At 31.9% G+C, this 19,090-nt stretch overlaps 3 protein-coding genes across 12 annotated transcripts in view; 1 reads left to right on the forward strand and 2 right to left on the reverse strand.

Moving 5' to 3' along the window:
* LOC143250836 (uncharacterized) overlaps positions 1–2,966 on the forward strand; it is a 71,801-nt gene extending 68,835 nt beyond the window's left edge. For all 4 annotated transcript variants that reach the window (XM_076501932.1, XM_076501920.1, XM_076501941.1 and 1 more), the window contains one exon: positions 582–2,966. In XM_076501932.1, the coding sequence (XP_076358047.1) occupies positions 582–774 (193 nt within the window). In that variant the 3' untranslated portion in view covers positions 775–2,966. The remainder of the gene's footprint in view (positions 1–581) is intronic.
* Positions 2,967–4,115: 1,149 nt separating this feature from the next.
* LOC143250881 (uncharacterized) lies at positions 4,116–18,823 on the reverse strand. The gene is made up of 2 exons (XM_076502036.1): positions 18,701–18,823; positions 4,116–11,316 (listed from the first exon to the last, which is right to left on the reverse strand). Exon 2 carries the CDS (start codon positions 8,250–8,252, stop codon positions 6,003–6,005), a length of 2,250 nt encoding a protein of 749 aa, XP_076358151.1. The 5' UTR covers positions 8,253–11,316; positions 18,701–18,823; the 3' UTR covers positions 4,116–6,002.
* Positions 13,940–19,090, reverse strand: part of LOC143250856 (calmodulin-binding transcription activator 2-like) — a 188,657-nt gene continuing 183,506 nt past the window's right edge. For 4 of the 7 annotated variants that reach the window (XM_076501984.1, XM_076501968.1, XM_076501976.1 and 1 more), the window contains exon 23: positions 13,940–18,800. In XM_076501984.1, coding sequence (XP_076358099.1) covers positions 18,554–18,800 — 247 coding nt within the window. In that variant the 3' untranslated portion in view covers positions 13,940–18,553. The other 3 variants (XM_076501986.1, XM_076502006.1, XM_076502015.1) reach the window with 2 other exon arrangements.

Consider the following 19,090-nt stretch of genomic DNA (forward strand, 5'->3'; position numbering starts at 1 on the left):
GAAAAAAATGAATTAATTATGCATTTCTTGCTTTATTTATTGTGATTTTATGTATGAAATTAGTTAGTTTCTTATTAGTGTACTGTCTTACTTTTATACTGTACAGTATCAAGTATTTTTCTACAAGAGTTGAATATAAGAAGAAATAATACTAAGATTTACGAAACCTATAAAGATCATTTTATTTGTAACTAGCAATTACAAACTGACGATATGTTACAATTAATAATAATATGTGATAAGATTCTATAAGTCTAATAATTATCGGCAGCAGTTCGTAATGCTTACACGAGTGTAGTTATGTTGTGTTACCTTTTTTACAGATCACATATTGAACTAATTTTAAGAATGAATTTCAAAGCTACAGTTTTGCAAAGATTGAAACAAACAAGCAACAATAAATGTAGCATTTATTACGTCAGGTGAGTGTAATATTATAGTTTAGTCTGTTGTATGGACAACAGTTTGTTTGGCTTATGTTAAAGAGTTACGCGTCTTTGGAACGTTCAAAAAATACACAAGAAACTTTATCATATCTCTCTTTATTTCCATAATTAATTATTCTGTTAACTCTTTTTCAGTTGTGCACCACATAATTCGCAGTTTGAGGTATGTCGTCATGGAAACAGTTCAATTATTCCACTAGAAGTCATCATCGAATATCAAGGAATGGCGCTTCCTTTGTGGGCAAACACTTTAATCATGTTAATATTTTTATTCTTATTTCGCATTATGGGCTACCTTGTTTTACGATACATTCCAAACCCTAGGTAAACCAGAAGTTAAAGTATGTAAAGTTGGATGATAAATGAATATAAGTAGTTAGTTATATGTTTGTTTTTTAAACCAAAAATCGCTCCAAACTAGCTTTTTACTACGGACCGGTGATATTATAATAAGTTCGCGGCTGCTAAGCAAGATTACAATCACACATTTGTCTTTCTTACTAACGACAGAAGAAATCATCTGTGTCACTTGAGAGAATCTTATCTTAAACTTCAGATTGGAGGACTGGTAAAATTTGCATTAATTACACAAAAACATGGATTGCAAACATTATCCTGCGTTTTGGGTTCTTGTTTTATTTAATATTTAATGAAAAATGGTTAATGTTTATTACTATAACAACAAAAACACATAAAAATCGTCGAAAAATTAATAAATGTTTTAGGGTAAATATCGGGGTTTATTTTGATAGACAGAAGGAGAAGGAAAAAAAAACGTATTCAGTAGTTTAATGATTTGATGGACGGAATGCAATTTGTTTTACTGCAGAACTAAAAACATAATGCCACCTTTGAGGTTAAGAAAACAATATATCTCTAATCCCCAGACAAAACTTCGGATTTGAATAAACAGTTTACCTTTTTACGCTGGAACTATTAGCCTATATATTTTTACTTTTTAGTCTTGATATTTGGACCTGAATATTATAAAACCTGTACGTGGTGAGTAAACATATACTTCACGTGTCACGTGAGGTGGGCGTGAGATTTGTCAGTACGTTCAGATGCGCACGCATGCCTAGTTCTTTGTCGTATGTTTATTCTCTACTTGCACATAGCTTTACTTCAACAGACAGCTTTACATGTACACAGACTAACGTATTATCTTTATACGTATATATCATGTTATCTACTGTATTTTCCAAAAGAAGTTTTCTGTTAAACCAGGTTTTTTAAGGCAAACATCGATTTAAACTGAAAATGCAGGGCTCTTTATGATATCAGCCTGAACAAAACATCAAAGGTTCCAAAATTGCACGCGGATGTTCAATTACCAATGCGAGGGTACTCACAGATCTATTAGACAGATTTAGGTATAGTTTAAGATCTATTACCAGATTTTCCTTAATTAAAAACTAATATTCCATTAACTTTAATACATTAACGAAAGAATAAACTACAAAGATAAGATTAGCTATTGTGAAAATGTAACTCCAAAATAATTTGGTTTGTTTGGAATTTCGCACAAAGTTATAGAAGGGTTATCTGCGCTAGCTGTCCCTAACTTGGCAGTGAAAGACTAAAGGGAAGGCAGCTAGTCATCATCACCCACCACCAACTCTTGGGCTACTTTTTTTTACCAACGAACAGTCAGATAGACCGTAGCCTTATAACGCTTTCCTGGCTGAAAGGGTGAGCATTTTTTATGGGACAGGAACTCGAACCCACGACCCTCGGATTGCTGGTCAAGAGCCCTAATCAACTCGCCACGCTCAAAAATAGAACTCAAGTGTAACCATACGGATTAAGGAAGACTTTACCATATATGACAAATAAATAGTTATCTGTTAATATCCCGTTTGTAGACTGAGTCTTAATTAATTGTGGTTTATTATTGTATTTACATAACATAAAATGATATTCAGACGATTTAAATTTTTTTGTAATAATACAAATTCAATAAAGTCTTCTATGGATTGTGAGTTTCATTAAATTTTGTTTTAAAATAATCCAGGCTACAAAATAATTTACGCTTATCTTGATCCTCACCTACTAAAAAGTTAATGAGCTGACCTTTTCCAATAGATGCTTATATTCACTCCATTAATTTCGAAACACTATTTTGTGTTAAGGATGATGTGTTTTTCAAATAGCTATGTCAATCATTGTGAGTGGCTCATGTCAGTTAGAGCATTGCTTCTGACGGATCTATCGATGAATAAAAATGAATGCCACAGTGGGAATAGCACATTCCACCTACTAAATATAACGTTTATTATTTTGTCTTATCTATTTAAAGATGAAGATAATGTAATGACTCCGGTGACAGGCTTCACTGCCGAGGCTTTAAACTGCAGGTCTTGTATAAAAATCTATTATTGTTTAACCAAACTAAATGCAATTCAGAGGCTATAAGATTATTTGTATGATTTTTACTGAATTCAAGTTAAGATATAAGTACAGAAAAGTTTAATTACTTGTAGAGTGAAGAAAGAATTAAAGTGTTATCACTTCCATCTAGTATAACTTGTTGTCAGTTATTGATAATTAACCATGCTCCTCGTGAAATGTGCTCACTGATTGGCTTACAGTAAGCTGGAAGTAATTATGCTGTTAAATAGATGAACTTCTAGCAAGTACTTTGCCAAGTACTTAAGTGATTAAAATCTCACTGATCAGTTTGATGGCAGCATCAATTGAATAGTTGAATGTTTCTTAATAAATGTACACATAAACACAAAGTTTCCTACTTTTCATTTCAAACCCGCTTTATGTATCTGTTGGAATACATTCTGAAGATCTTGGTTGAAAACTTAAACATCTGATGAAGTATCAAAACTGATAATGTAGACCAAGCATCTTTGCTCAAAGGTGGCAGAGTTTGCTCTCAGCAGGTCCTCTTGAAGTCTTGCACGACCCAGGTTCCTTTGTGCTCTATGGTCACCCAACCTGGAAGATTTCCTGTTTGAACACTCTCATTACTGCTCAATGTTTCATGATTTTTTTCCTGTTGAAGCTCACTGTCTCATCTGCGAAACAACCCTGACTAGCTGACTTTGGCACCCACTAATACACCTAGCTAGTCCTTCTTAGATAGTCTTGGCCAGATATAGGATTGTGTTACTCTGGTTAGCAAGTCCTATAGAGATCATCCTATGCAGTCTCAGACTCGCCAGATAGCATTCTACCTAAGTAACCTTCAGTTGTTTGTGTTTCTCTTACACTTAAGTAATCACTGGGAGAATGCCATTTTTAATACACCAGATGTCGACTGATCATCCTGAATTTGTGTTTGCAGAGAGACTGACTTCAGGGATCTGTGTAACGTTAATAATATCTCTCATATACAATTATCTCTCTCTAACGGCAAACTTTCCCTGGACACGAAATGTCACTCTTTCTGTAATAAACATTTCTCTAAGTTTGTTTAACTCAGTAGTTCAAGTAAGGACAATCCATACATCACTAAAAACATAACACTTTGTAATAAAAAAGGTCTGTGGTTACAGCAACAAAATTATTATGTAGTATTCTCAGGTTAAATTAATATTTCGAAAGAGTATTAGAGAAATATTATTTATAACGGGATGATTTTCAGGATAAATTACGCAGTAATTCTAAGTTTAACTAAAGTGGCTAAATTTAAGCAAGCAAATAAAACAGATTGGGCATGGTGAGCGAGAGAAAATCAAAACAATCTTTATTCAAAGAAAGGACAAAATACAACATGCATACTTACTTCCTATACACTGAGACAGTTACTTTATTCTAGTCTCACGAATTGATCAATTTATTTTTCTTCTCTCAAGGTGTTTTTCCCAGTTAACAAAGTCGCTTGAAGATCCTATGTATTACTGTTTAAAACTTACTTTAATTAATGGGAAACATTTCATTTATTCATAGCGACTAGTATTAACTAGACTGGTCTTTCTCATTCGACACAGAGGAAACTATGACCTCGACATATCATCTGTCCCGCCTGTGAAAGACACTTTTGTCATATTCATTTTTGCACAACGTCCATAATTACACCAATACCTTCTGCAGGTTAAGCAGATATTATTTCTAAAGCACCAAAAAGGAACGAGGTGAGCTTATGGACCATCTGTTATGCAAAAGCTGCATATGTTTTGAATACGCTAAAAACCTGAATATTTCAATATTACAATGAGAGAAAACAAAACAAAAACATATGTTTGAATATCGCAACTCTACAAGATTTTTCGAAAGCTGTAACATACTTTCAAGATAAATTTTGAAAAGAAAAAAAATATTTGTGGAAAAACTCTAGATAAACATTTACATTTTAAGACTTTATCATACTTATAATCTATACAACAAAAACATTTGATACAAATTTAATATTTACAACAAATTTTTCACCCGTTACAGTTTATTACAGCAATTTGTATGATTTTTCGTATTTACAACTGTTTCTCGGTTTTTATTGCATTACTGGTAATATTTTTACCAGATGTTTCTCCCTTCTCCAACAAACTTCATTCACAAAATATAAATGCTGAATATACTTTTTAGACACCAGTAATATTTGTTATATTATTAACACTAACTAGAAAAATTACAACGGAATACTTCTACTTTTCCTTTATAAGATACTTTGAGCATATGCACTATATTTGTAAAAAAAAAACTTGTAAAATATAGTTATTTTATAAACTGCAGTCTCTGTGAATTCACTAGTTAAATGTGGAATTTCCCCTCGAGGTCTTTAAAAATATTTTCTAACTTTAACAGGTTTATAAATAATACTTAAAGACATCAAAACTGTAGTACTGTAAAGGTTTAATAGACATCTTTATATACAGTTTTATTAATATTGTGCTAATGTCTGGCTTAATATTAGGATTCGAGCATGAAATCAGCATGATTTCTTGTAAATGTTGGTATTAAATAAGACTTGGAATGGCGAAGAAATGACGACGAATTGTTATTTAAACCCCGTGTTTAACCTGTTTGGTGTGACTGTTAGATACTTATTTAAAATAATTATTTATAAAATTTTCCTTGGAAATTTCCTGTTACAATGAACTAACGTCTTCAACATATTCTTTACAATATCTGTATTTTCATACTTACGTATTAAAAATAACAGCTTGTTAGTTAATAGAAAACAAAATAAATTGTATAATCACTAGAAACGTTTCAAACAATAAATTTATAAGTTGTTAGAAACTGAAATGTTTCTATTTTTATAACATCTCGTAAAATGAGAACACAGTCAGTTGCTAATATTTTTTACCAGACAATGAATAATGCTGAATGAGACATCCGTTGAACAAACATGCCAGAAAAACCCCTTTAGGAAACCATCTATTAATAATTTTACATTACTAATATAATTCAGGAAAATGATTGGTTACAAATGCCAGTAACTGTTTGGGCATATCATCATAGAATTGATACAGTTTCTATGCTAGTCTAATTTAAATAAAACTATTTTAAGGTTCTAAGTATCTAACACTCTTTTATACAGTATTTAAGGCACTTAAGGTTTTTTGACGGATGTTCTGTTGGACTGCCAAATATTCAGGTGGATTAGGTACATAATCTGTCAGAAAAAGAATCTGTATTACTCTGTTCCCAAGTTATGCTCACAACACAATCATCAGTATTAACATGTTTAAAGTCTGACCATGATAATGAATCACCAATAACATCGGAATCATCAATATTCATTTTATAAAATTCATCAAACTTACCAAGCTTATTTGTTAATGGGTCTACATGAGACTTGGATGCTTTCAAAGAAGTTTCTCTGGGGGTTGGTGATAAACTTTTGTCGATAGGATTATGAAATTCGTTAGAGTTATCCGGAAAAACAGTGTGACAACTGTATTCAATTTCTTTTCCTTTGTGTACAGCTAAAAAATACTTAGAACTGGACGGTTTTGCTTGCACGTTTTCCTTTGAGACATCATTTGAAATTTTTGATGATTCACAAAATCCTTTTTCTGAGCTTGATAAATCATTTGAAGATAGCTCAGTAAGGAGCAGATGATCATCATCAATGTTTTGTTCTAAGGCGTCACGATCTAAACTAATATTAAATTCTTCATCTTTGAGTGAACTTTGGCTGTGGTCAATGTCAAATGATGTTAATGGAGACGTCTCAGTAACAGCCAATTCATTTTCTAGTTTTCTTGTAGTTTCTGGAGATGAAATCTCTGCGCAGTGTTTAAATTCTTCTGTTTTAAATTTATCGTTTTCTTTTATTCTGAATAAAATATTTAGAGGTACTTCAGTCGCAATCAAATTATTTGCATCGTAATCTAAAATATCAGTATATTTAATTTGTTCATGGTTATTAAAGTCTCCACTTTTCGAATCTTCATTCCCTGCGATATTAAATGGCATATTTGAAAATAATTCTTTAGTTACTGAATGGTTTTCTGAATTTTCTACATAATTCTCAGAAGGCATATTTGCTGAAAAAGTATCAATTTTTTCATCAATATTTATTTTGTGGCAAAAAGTTTCATTTTTAAATAGTTCAAAAGGACTGAGATGGTTCTCAACATTTTGTGTCAATCTGTCACATGTATTACGCTTTTCATTGATGTTTACATCTGAGCTTTCTTCAGTGTTAAACGATGTACTTTCCAGCATACCAACAATGACAGACGTATTTACTGAAGCCTCAGGCGGTTTTATCCCTACACAGACGTCAAGTTTTGACTCTGTACTTAAATCGTTTTCTTGAATATTGTAAGAAGTTTTTGGCGACAATTCTGTGACAATCATATGCATTTCTGACTTTTGTTCACAAGTCTCAGAAGTATTAGATGTTTTATCACAATTCAACAATTGGTTTTCTTTGATACTTAACGTTGTGTTTGAAGATGTTGAGGTCGTATCAAAGGAAGTTTTTAGACCCTGTTGAGAAACATCTTCATCAGAAGCGAGATACGTAGTGGTTTCATGTGACGTATCATTGACATTGTAGCTATTCTTCTGAAAGGACGTCAAGTTCAAAGTATAAATATTATTTGTCTCATCAGGATTCAAGTTGTTTTTAAACAGTAAGTCCTCTGGTTCTGGTAAGCACATTGTAGCTTGTTCAGTGGGGTCAGAATCTGGAGTAACATTAAGATTAAAATCTTTAGAGTCGGTAGAATGGCTTTCTTTATGAATTTCCTCTTTTTCAGCGGTCTTTAAAATGGTAAATGTGAGCGATCGCACCAAGGTTCGCTTCTCGGGTCTACGTTTGGTAGTTGACGGTTCTTCAAGGAAGGATGGAGAAGACATGTTTTCTGAAGCATTACTCAGTAAACACGCCGATGCCGCTTGGCTTTCTTTGATATCACACCATGCTTCAACCGAATCTTTAAGACCTGCAGGACGGTTAGTTGCAGTGAAGCTATTAGTCTCTTCCGTTTTACTTTTAGAGCGAATCGCGGGGAGTGGTGCATACCGGGAAAGTGTAGACCTAGATAATGGTCTATAAAAAATTCCTCGTGATTCTTTTGTAATAATCTTTTTTCCTCGTGTTGTAAAAGGTCTGAGTGGTTTCGAAGCGGGTGGGCTATCTGAGCCTGTCGTGTAGGGTCTGGTCTCTAAATCAGGTGGAGTATTTAAATGTTTCTGTGTGGGAGCAGTGTGATTTCTGGGGTTTCCATTCTCATCGTAATCTTCAACGTCCTTTGACAGTTTTTGCTCTAAGACAGAAAATGAGCTTGTACAGAAATATTCTTGAGGAATGTTAACATATCCTTTTGATGAGTCTGTTTGCTCTGTTGCGAAAACACGTTTTCCTTTTCGTGATCGTTTTGCTTGTGCACTCATCATTTGATTTACACATGTACTACCGATACCCAAACGTTTCTGTATTACAATCAACACAGCAAAGCTTATATTTCAACACCAGTTTCAAACTAACTACGCTACAAGCCTTACATTTCTTATTTCCTGATATTTATGTGTCATTTGCAAACATGCTAAGTTTGGAGATGTTTTATAACTAGTTCAACGTATATTTTCTTCTACATCTTTTTGTGTTACCGAACACAGCTTGAACATGAAAATAGCACGTTCAATGTAAAACGGTTCATTTCTTTCCCCAATTGATTGATGACATACATAAACAAGACGGTTGCCTTAGCAACGAAGCAGCAGAAAGCGTTTACCTGTAGCTATGCAGTATATACTTCATTAGTACACCTGGAAAAGGAAGTCGCACGTTGCCGTCTGCTATTGACAATACTCATTCACTGAATATGGCGTCCTATCACGAACACGATTATCATACTATATTCGACATAAATTTAAAATATGCTGAAACGTTTCATTGTGTACGATTTTTCAAATTTTATGCGTAGTGTAAAAATGTAGGGTATTTCATTTATGTATGTAAGTTAAATGTATTACTTTGTCATTGTGCTTCAAACATAAATGATAAAAGTAACAACCCGACAATATACTTCAATAATTAATACGTTTCAGGACGTTTGTAGAAAAATAGGAAAATTATGCCGCATCCACTAAACAGGAAATATTCGAAAAAAAAAGATCTTAAATAAACAAAAAACATACAGTGATAAAGGTTAACTTTGAGTTTTAAGTTGGATATTAACTGAAGCTATTTTATTTAATGTTTAGTGGAAAATTCCAGGAAGGTTACATCAAAAAATATTTTTTATTTTCCATTCTTAAGGGAAGAGGGTGATCTCCGTTTATTACTTCAAAATTAGGAACAGCTAACATACAAATAGTTTTTCACTAAATTTAGCGAATAAACCTACAACAACAGAAACAGCATTACAGAACCTTCCTGGTGTTTCAGGGGTAAGCTTTAGGGCTTTCAATACTAAAATTCGGTGTTCTTCGATTGAGTTGGGAACAGCACAGATAACTCACCTGCACTTAACAAACCTGTTCTCTAATACTTTCTTATTATCACTTTTTTCTAAGATTTCTCATACATTTTAATATTTCAGGTTAATTGCCGACTTTAACTGCTCTCTGATTTTGCCATATGGCATGGTTTATAATTTTAGCTGGATCATGTCCAAGCTAAATTGGCTTTTATTTCGGATATTCTTGAACGTTCACATAATCAAAAGACGCTTAGGGGATTTACATGTTGTCAAATATAAAAGAGTGCTTAGTGTATGTAGTATTACTAATTTCTGTATTTTATGTTTGTAATTCATTGATATCGAGGCTATCGAACATTGCTTGGAATCCATTGATGTCAAGGCTATGGAGATATTCAGAAGGCCTAAGTAATAAACGCATAAATAGCTGTAACTAGACAACCGGGAATCGCTGTAAAAGTCACGTGAAAGAGAGGTTTGGTCAGGGAAAGATAGAAAACGTAAAGTTAACTGTCGTGTGACTGGTTTGGTTTGTTTTGACTATACTCTACGAGTATAGTATACTATACGAGGGCTATCTGCGCTAGCTGTCTCTAATTTAGCAGTGTAAGACTAGATGGAAGGCAGCTAGTCATCACCACTCACCGCCAACTCTTTGACTACTCTTTTACCAACGAATAGTGTGACTGACCGTGTCACCCTACGGCTGAAAGAACGAGCATATTTGGTGAGACAGGGATTCGAACCCGCGACCCTCAGATTACAAGTCGAGTGTCTTAACCACCTAGCCATACCGGGCCCCGTGTGAGTGAATAGCATAAAAGTTGCTATGTCAGAATCAGATTAATAGTTTGAAAGAGATAAGGAGCATAATTTGTTTTGTCAAGAGTACACGCAGGCTGGTTCAGTTAGTTTAGAAAACCATTTGTTCTTTGTACTTTCAATAATCACTGCGGTAGCTCATGTGACAGTGTAAGTGAATTGATTATACATAGATACTATTGCGCTAAACATGGAGAAAAATAGTTTGGCTTGATTTCTGAAGCAACTGAATTGGCCTAAATAGACTTTTTGACAAGAATAAGAGAACTGTATAGTGTATAAAACACAACCATTATCTCCATAGTGTAAAGAATTTTGTACATACGTTTGTTTCGAATATATGTTATTGTCGAATTTATCACCAACAAATCACAGACACTTACTGTAGACGAATCCCATATATTTACATTAATAGATATATATGTGTGTGTATTTTCTTATAGCAAAGCCGTATCGGGTCATCTGCTGTGTTCACTTGAGGTTATCGAGCCCCTGATTTTAAAATTGTAAATCCGTAGACTTTCCGCTAACCCAGCTGGGGATCATTACTATATATACTAAAAGTAAGTTCCTGAAACACACTGTTTAGCATGCGAACATAATTACGAAATGTCCATAGGAGGTTAAAGTTTATCAAATAATATACGAGGCAGAATATTTTACATTTGTTATAAATTATGCGTTTAGTCGTTAGATAAGTAAACGAAAAATAACATTAATACGTTACTTTCCAGTCTCTCTGTTGGTCAGCGGTAAGTTTCGGGGTTCGATTCCTCATGGTGGACACATCAGGTGGATTAAAGTGTCTAAACTCTTACTTTAATAGTGCAAAAAACAAAACGGTATTTCAGAATTATCCATTAACATTTTTGAATTAAATAAACACGAAAAAATCTGCCCAAATAATAAAATATAATATTTTTGCGTATTTCTTTCCGTGATTCTTCAGAAATTTAATGAGTAACAGCGTCATGCATTTTGTTTACTGATTTTCATATACACTGAGAACGTATATTTCTAGCACCTTCAATTCATTGTTTAATTACTTACATAAAAAAGTTAAAGTCGATATAATTGTTGTAAGATTTATAACGAAATTTGTGACTACGCATTCGCTGTATTACCTTCTCACTTTATATTCTATTCTGCTTTTTTTCCCCTCACTTCCTCAGTGGTGATATTTATCAGTTTAGGCCAAACATCCTGGTATTTTTCTAGCATAAAAGTAAAATATCATAAGGGAAAAATGTAAATATGATAGGAAAATAATTTACTGTATCTTTCACACTTCTGTACCAGTAAGAAAGTCGACACTCAAATACATTATATTTGTGTATACAATTAATAACGTGAGTGGATGTAATGTGAAAAGAATAACACTATAGATAAATCACGGAAGATCCAAAGTTGGACCTCTTTTACGTTCATCATAATTAACTTATGTTTATAAGAATGCATAACATTTATACTATTAACTTATACAGTTGTTTTTAATAGTGTATTGATTAAATAGAATCGCTGAGACTGTTGTGGATATTTAAAAAACAGACTATGTATCTTACAAAAACAATGTTGCAAAAATTCCCAATTTCAATGATGATGGAGCGGTGGAGGATGAACGATTCTAATTAATCTTAAGTATGACAGATTGGTCTGACTGGAAGAACTTTCAATTACTTCTAATCCACACGTCTAATTTAAGTTTGAACCTGTGATTAAAGTCTTTCAACGGACAAGCCCAAGCTGATTCTTTGGCTCTTGACTATCGCAAATGTACACTGATTTGAGGTATAAATAAACCCTAAACTGATTTTTCGAACTGTATGTATGCTTGTTGTTAAGCGAAAGGCTACACAATGATGTAACTGACCTATGTCCACCAAAGGTATGGAAACCTAGTTTTTAGCGTTATAAACGTTCAGACTTGTCGCTGAGCCACTAGAACGCTAGACAGTATGAAATCAACTACGTGATCCCACTTGACTAGAAGTGTTTCAAGAACGTGGTTAATTTGTGTAAGCCTAAACATGTTTCCGATTTGTCAGAGAAAAGGATTTGCAATAACTTTTTCAATAAATATATCAATGGGGTAGATGTGTCATATCGTATCAGTCGAGGGCTCAAGTGACGTCAGATCAGCTGGGTCGTAACGCAGATTAACACATATATATACGCGTAGCAGTTGTAAATAACACTGAAACTTAAAAAACAACAACAACGTCTTTATTTAGGAGTATTATTCAAAATTTTCCGCGTAGATATTTTAAAACAAAGTTATTTTATAGTTTAAAGTTATTTTTTTATCCTTGTGAACAGGATATACGTAGCCAGAAACTTGCTTTTATTCTAGTCTGTGGTTAAATACAAAAGTGGCTGTCCTATGAAACTCATACTTGGTTGGTGGTGATTTGTTATCGCGATGTTAACTCCAATTTTACAAAGCCCATGATATGCTATTGTACATGCTCTTATCCTCTAGCAGTAGTGACGCCAATACCCTCTACAACCGAGTAGGCGGGTGGTTCCGCTAACTAAAAACTTTTCCTATTGTTGCTAAATTTTTATCTGGAAGTTTAGCTGTTCAAATCGAAAACATTAAAAATGGAGAGTTGATAACAAATGGAATTTCAGTTCAGCAACGATTAAAAATAAATAAGAAAATCAACACCGACAGCTACTGTGAAATGACAACTGCAGGAAAAACAAAGCAACTGGTACTTAAACGACTTCTTTGGTTAATAATAGATCTTGAAATTTCATTATTGGAAAAGCTATTTATATCAGCTGTGTAAACTAGAATAAAATAGTTTTCTCGAAATTTTATGCAGGTTAAAACAAAATGCTTAAACCATAAAAATAACAATTACATAGAATATGACACATCATCATGAAACGAGTGCTAACAAATTCTCTTCAACAAATATGGTGCATTCTCTTCTTAGATATTTCAATTATGTTTCAACAAATTTTGATTATTCTAACCTTATTCAAATTAAACACCATGTATGTTTTATATGATGAAAAAAACAACAACCATAAACTCCATAACACTTAATTCACTCAATATTACATTTCTATGGGTTATTAGTTACGAGCAACCTTCTATTTACAATTTTAAAATCTCAGTGAGCAACTCACTATACACTTTTAATTTGTTTTACATACCAGTAGGAAATGCGTAAGTAACTCCAGTAAGCAATACAGTAGTGTAATGCTAGCTATAAAATCTTGTTACAAAAGTTCATGCATCTGGGTTAACTACTGTTAAAATGCGGTGTAGTGAGGAAGCTAATCACTACAATGCTTCCAGCTTCTGGACTTCAGTGAAATAAACCTATGTCTTCAAAAAAAATCTCTTACACTATCATAACCTTCATTCCAAGGTACTGATATTTCCAAGACAATGATTTTACAGAATAATTTCACATGCCCATTATCCTGACAACTATTTCATTGGTGAGAAGATCCATTACAAAGGTTAGCAGATTGCTTGGCCAATTAGCTTCTGTATTACACATAGTGTAAGTTTAAGAAACTTCCTTTTATTACTATTCTGTAACTTTCTTTAACGGTAATTTGTTTGTTCAAAACCTATGTAATCGGTTCTGTGAAGGCTTTTCCTGTGAAATATACATTTGCAATGCACAATTTAGAACTTATACTTCCCAGTTGGAGAAGCTATTGTTAAAATAAATGGTATGTTTTAATGATACACTATGCAGTATCTGTATAGCTTCAGACCTATCATTCACTCGATCAGTTGCAAACAAAGCTTTCACATTCATGTCACAACCAAGTATTTTTCGAATGAAATATAAATCAGAGGACTCTTACTTCATCTATTTTAAAGGACTTTATTTATACATAAGCACAGAATTTAAAGTTTTTACAAGAAAATTACAATGGAATAGTGATGTGCTTACAATATTCTTTTAAAATAGAGAAAAAAAAAGATCCTTCAAAGTATTTAATGTGGAAGGTAAATATATTATTATGTACATAAGGAGAAAACTGGAATGGTGAACATAGATCTGATGAAACCACTATTAAACTTCCTAACCAGAGATCTAATTCCATATGCATATAAGAAGTAGAGCTGATTTACATGACTGTACTGGATCAGAAATGACTTTTTTTTTTTTGCTTTTAAGTAGCATTGAGATTAATAAATAAAACTTTTTGAAGTTAGAATATAATCTGACAATAAAAACATACTACTGTAAATGCACTTAACATACTGTACAGTTTTAATAATAAACAAGATTAGTAACAAGGCTGTACTGTTTGGAATAAAACCTTTAGTACTATACACACACAGTTCTTTCATTTACATATGTATGAAAAAAATGTTCATACTTCCAATGTCACTTTTCATACAGTGGCAGTACATCAAATAATGTAGAAAACAAATGAAAAACAAACTTAATAATGACTAAACAAGGTTTTCTTAACTAAGAGATTGAAAAATATTTTTTTAAGTGACCAGAGCAGGTTTTAAAGAACATTAAAATACAGCTGGGATGAATATTTCCTGGGAATACTTGGATGCCACCTATTTGGTTTACAATTACCATTACTATGCTATAGTTATTGTAGCTTGAATCCAAAGATAATTCTCATGGGGATACTCAATACAGTAATCAAACAATAATCTTTATTTTCTTTTGGAAGATGTAATTCTTCAACTATCAGCTTTTTGCAGACATATTGCTATTGATAACATGTCAAATATTCTGTAACATGAAATGTACAGATATCGTATCCATGATGTTTCACTGATACCCAATGCTTACCCTTTCAACCTGGGTTTTATTAAAAAGAATGTAATACCTTTATCTGAACTACAAGTTAGTACGGTCAAAGAGAAATGTATGTTTTGTATAGTCACCATTTCTATAAGCTAATACATTTCTGTACTGTTTCTAATCCAGAACACTAACACAAAAGGTATGTTTTCTAAAATTCACATGGGGTATTGAAGTACATTAACTGTAGATCCAAATGATTGTTGACTAGCGAGAAGTTAACACTACTATTTTTTCACTAGTTTCATTTGTCGTCTCTACCAATAACATAAAGATTAGATGTACCTTTTTACAAGTTGCCAAATGTATTGAAGGAAACATTACTTATACAAGTTTATTTTGAGAAATTAAAATAAATCTACTTGAGAAGAAAAACTGTTCATTTGAATGGTCTAAGACCAAATGTTACTCACTCAACACTTTAAGTAAATATCAGAAAAACTGTTTTATTTTGGGTTCTGATAAAATGTTTTTAAATGTTTGATCATAGGCATAAATTCCAGTGAAGTAATTGAAATTCAACATAAAAAAATGTTTTGGTTGAAACTAAAAAGAAGACCAGAGTTATAAAGATAGTTTAAACAAAACCTTGAACAAAAACTCATCAACAATGAACAAAACTAGCAATGTTGAAATTATAATTAAAGTAACTATAACTGAGATTATTGAAATTATAAATAAAAATTACTGAAATTATAATTAATATAATTATAGTAACACATATTCAAACAGTATATATTTTTTGAAAAACAAAAACAAGTTATAGTACATAACTAACAGCTTTAGAAAATGTGAGAAACTAAAATATTATAAATGTTTATCTTCTGTTCAAACTATCTACCACCAACAAGTAGAAGACATTTCCTAGCACCATTTTGGGAAAAATATCTTAGAAACCTATCAAAGACAAATTTCAAAGTACTACAATAATAAGATTTAGTATTTTAATAAGAATAATCTGTAATTCTGTAAAACCTCATTAATTGTGGTCTAACCTTAAAAGTTGTACATCTTTCTTATCCTATTTGTACTAATGACCCATTCAAATTATTCTCAGAAAGAACAAGTACTTTCTGTGAAGGTTTTGTATTTTGCTTTGGGGAAGGGGGTACTTATTTTTCTTATAATACTAAGTATCATAGCAATCGGCCAATATGTAGGAAGACTAAGAATGAACAGCAAGCCAAAGTATATGAAAACAGGGCTTACCAAGAAGTTTAAAGTTATACTAAAGCTGCAAAAAATGCACTGCAAATATTGACTGCTATGTTATTAAATGCATCTTTCATTCTGCTGTCAATAAGAAATCAAGAAGTCAAAAAGACCTGAAAGCTATATTTTCTACCCATCAGATGTTTTAACATATCATGAATTAGCAAGGTAAATGTATTTAAGTACATTTCAATAAGGAAAAACTAAATGTTTGCCTTTATTTTTTTCCAGATAAATAATTATGAAGTATTTTATATGCAGCTACAGCAAATGTATAACATAATTTTTTATTACTATTTCCATGTAACAGTTAAAACTAGACTACATGCGTGCATCACTGGTGGACAGTACACAGATTGAACCAGTCAACCAAGTACCAAACTGAAAAGTTTTCTTCGTTAGCAAATGGACTTTCGAACACCAGAACTTATCCAGGTCAATTTAAGAAGTACTAGAGCATATGAAATACCTTCTGCAATTGTTAGTTGAATTTTTATCTTTTCAAGTCAAAACACTCATAACTATATCATGTACAAAAATGTACAGTCTCTAAGCTTGTTAACTCAAATGTAGTTAGATAGTTTGTTTTTTCTATAAATAAGGCCATTTTTGCATCTGTTACTGCAGAGGTAACACTAGAACTAGTTACAAGCAAGTTAACAAAAAACTAACTCAACAAAGTGAATAAAGCATTCCAATATTTAGTTAAAACCTTTACTTCAGACATGGATAGTGTAATTTAATTCTGTTTACTCTTGTTACCAAGTTATAGGTGACTGTAAAAATCCCAAAACTGCAGTAGTTCATATGTTAATATTTACTGCAAGCAATCTAATAAGCTCTTGTACTTTTAATTTGTTTTAGGTTTACTTGATGCTCATATATGGATTTCCTAAGATAATTTTTAAAGTTCTTATGTTTTCATTTTTAAAGTCTAGATAACTGAATTTAAAATCTTCAACCTTTAAACTTCTTAACATTTAACAATTAAATTTGATAAATAAGTTACACACAGTCGAAGAAATTGCCACAACTGAATTCTTATGTTATTTCAAAGATTAGATACACAGTTTGTCTATTTGATGAGTTATGATATGCAAAACCAACATAAAAAAATCCAGGCTTATAACAGTGTAAAACTGTTGTATTCATTAAAATAATACTAACATTTAAGTTTTCCAGCTACATTAAAACAACTATTCTATGTGAACTATCCAGGTGTACAAAACAAACATTCGAAATGCTAGTCAACTAGTAGCTAGTGTTTAATCCCAAATACAAGTTTTGTAAATTAGCAATAAGCACTGCAGTAGTAAATCATATGCTCTAACACATATATATTGTTCTATAGTTGTGATTAAACCCTAACTAACCAGAACTAGACAAAAAAAGTAGATAAAACTGTAACTAATGATAAATAAAACATGAGCACCAGACACTGAATATATCACATGCCCACGACTAGACAAGGCCAAAGTATAGTGTTTTCTTGCTAGTGAGGATGACAATAAATATTTGATAATGAGTTAAACATCTAGGTATGCACCACAACAATGGTAAAACAACCAAAGATCAAATGGAATATGTGTTACACTGTACTCCATGCATTCTACTAATTCTGAACTGTACAAAATACTGTTCAAAGCAGATGCATAAGTTTGCTGTGCCTGTGTATTGCAATAACAACTGTTTGAGACTGGTCGGTAATTTAAAGTACTGTTTTGACCAGTATTAAACATGGTGGTTAGTCATAGCTTACTACCCTTCTAATTATATATTTAAACTATAAGCTGGTTACTTTCTCTTGTAACAAATTCTAGGTATAACCATATTTTTTTAAAGCAGAAACAAATAGAGTTCTAGAAGTAAATAGTAAGAATACTGTTTCTCAGTTCCTTATTCTGTGATACAAAAAGTTAAAAAACAGCTACAGAGAACTATGGATTTAAATATATTATTTCTTTCCTACAGATTTTTATGAGCTACATTTTTAAATTCCATTAAGCTAGTTTATTGAAACGTGAGCTGATATTAAGTCCATAAATAGTTCTCAACTTGACGCTTTTTTATCCAACAATTAAGTAACTATTCTGAATTTTAAAGGTTTGTGTAAATAACTTTCACTCTCAAGTTATAGGTTTTGTTAAAAAAAAAGGAAAAGACTGTAAGAATTTTCAGAACAGAATTTCATTCCAGAACATACTCTTGGCACTTGAATATTTAGTTTGTTTTTTTCTTTGTAGCTTTTTTCCTACCATTAGTTTAAAACAAACTTTATGTTGATTGAAAAAAAAAAGAAGCATGCCATGAAACAAAGAACATAACTTGATATTTTTAGAGGGAAAGTTGTCAGAACAAGAAAGAAAATTTTAAAACAAAAAGAACAAAACTAAAAATTTTAAATGTGTAAATAAAAAAAAATTGTACCCAAATTTCATATATTATAATGTATGAAATCAAATATTAATTTTACCATATTATTCTGGAAAATTAAACTTAAAAATAATTCTAATATATTTAACAACCAAGAAATAACACAGCTACAGGAATGAATGGCAAAATAAAAAAATAAATAAATTACCGATTTGTAAGTAGAATTGTTGTTTTTCATATTTATATCATTCAAAGCCTGAAAGATATTAGTACGATGACTTCTGTGTGATGTAGGTGGCTGGTGAGATCTGATAAAATAAAAGCAAAAAGACTAAAAAGTAGTGAGCAAATAGAGAAACTCCTTACAGCTTACTTACTTGGGAGCTTACAGAAATGAGAAAGATATTGTAATGTTACTCTTAACACATGTCATACAATATTCTCTAACAACAGAGTAGCACTAGTCTCTTCTAGTCACACGTGCTCCTCTTTCATCAGGCATTCATCAAAAGAGCTTCACAAACAGTTGAAAAACAGATACTGGTCTATTCTTGATGATTCCTTGTAGTTTTAACTAAAATCTTTACAATGGTATTCT

The sequence above is a fragment of the Tachypleus tridentatus genome, chromosome 1 (genome assembly GCF_004210375.1).
Source record: "Tachypleus tridentatus isolate NWPU-2018 chromosome 1, ASM421037v1, whole genome shotgun sequence".
NCBI classification, from domain to species: domain Eukaryota; kingdom Metazoa; phylum Arthropoda; class Merostomata; order Xiphosura; family Limulidae; genus Tachypleus; species Tachypleus tridentatus.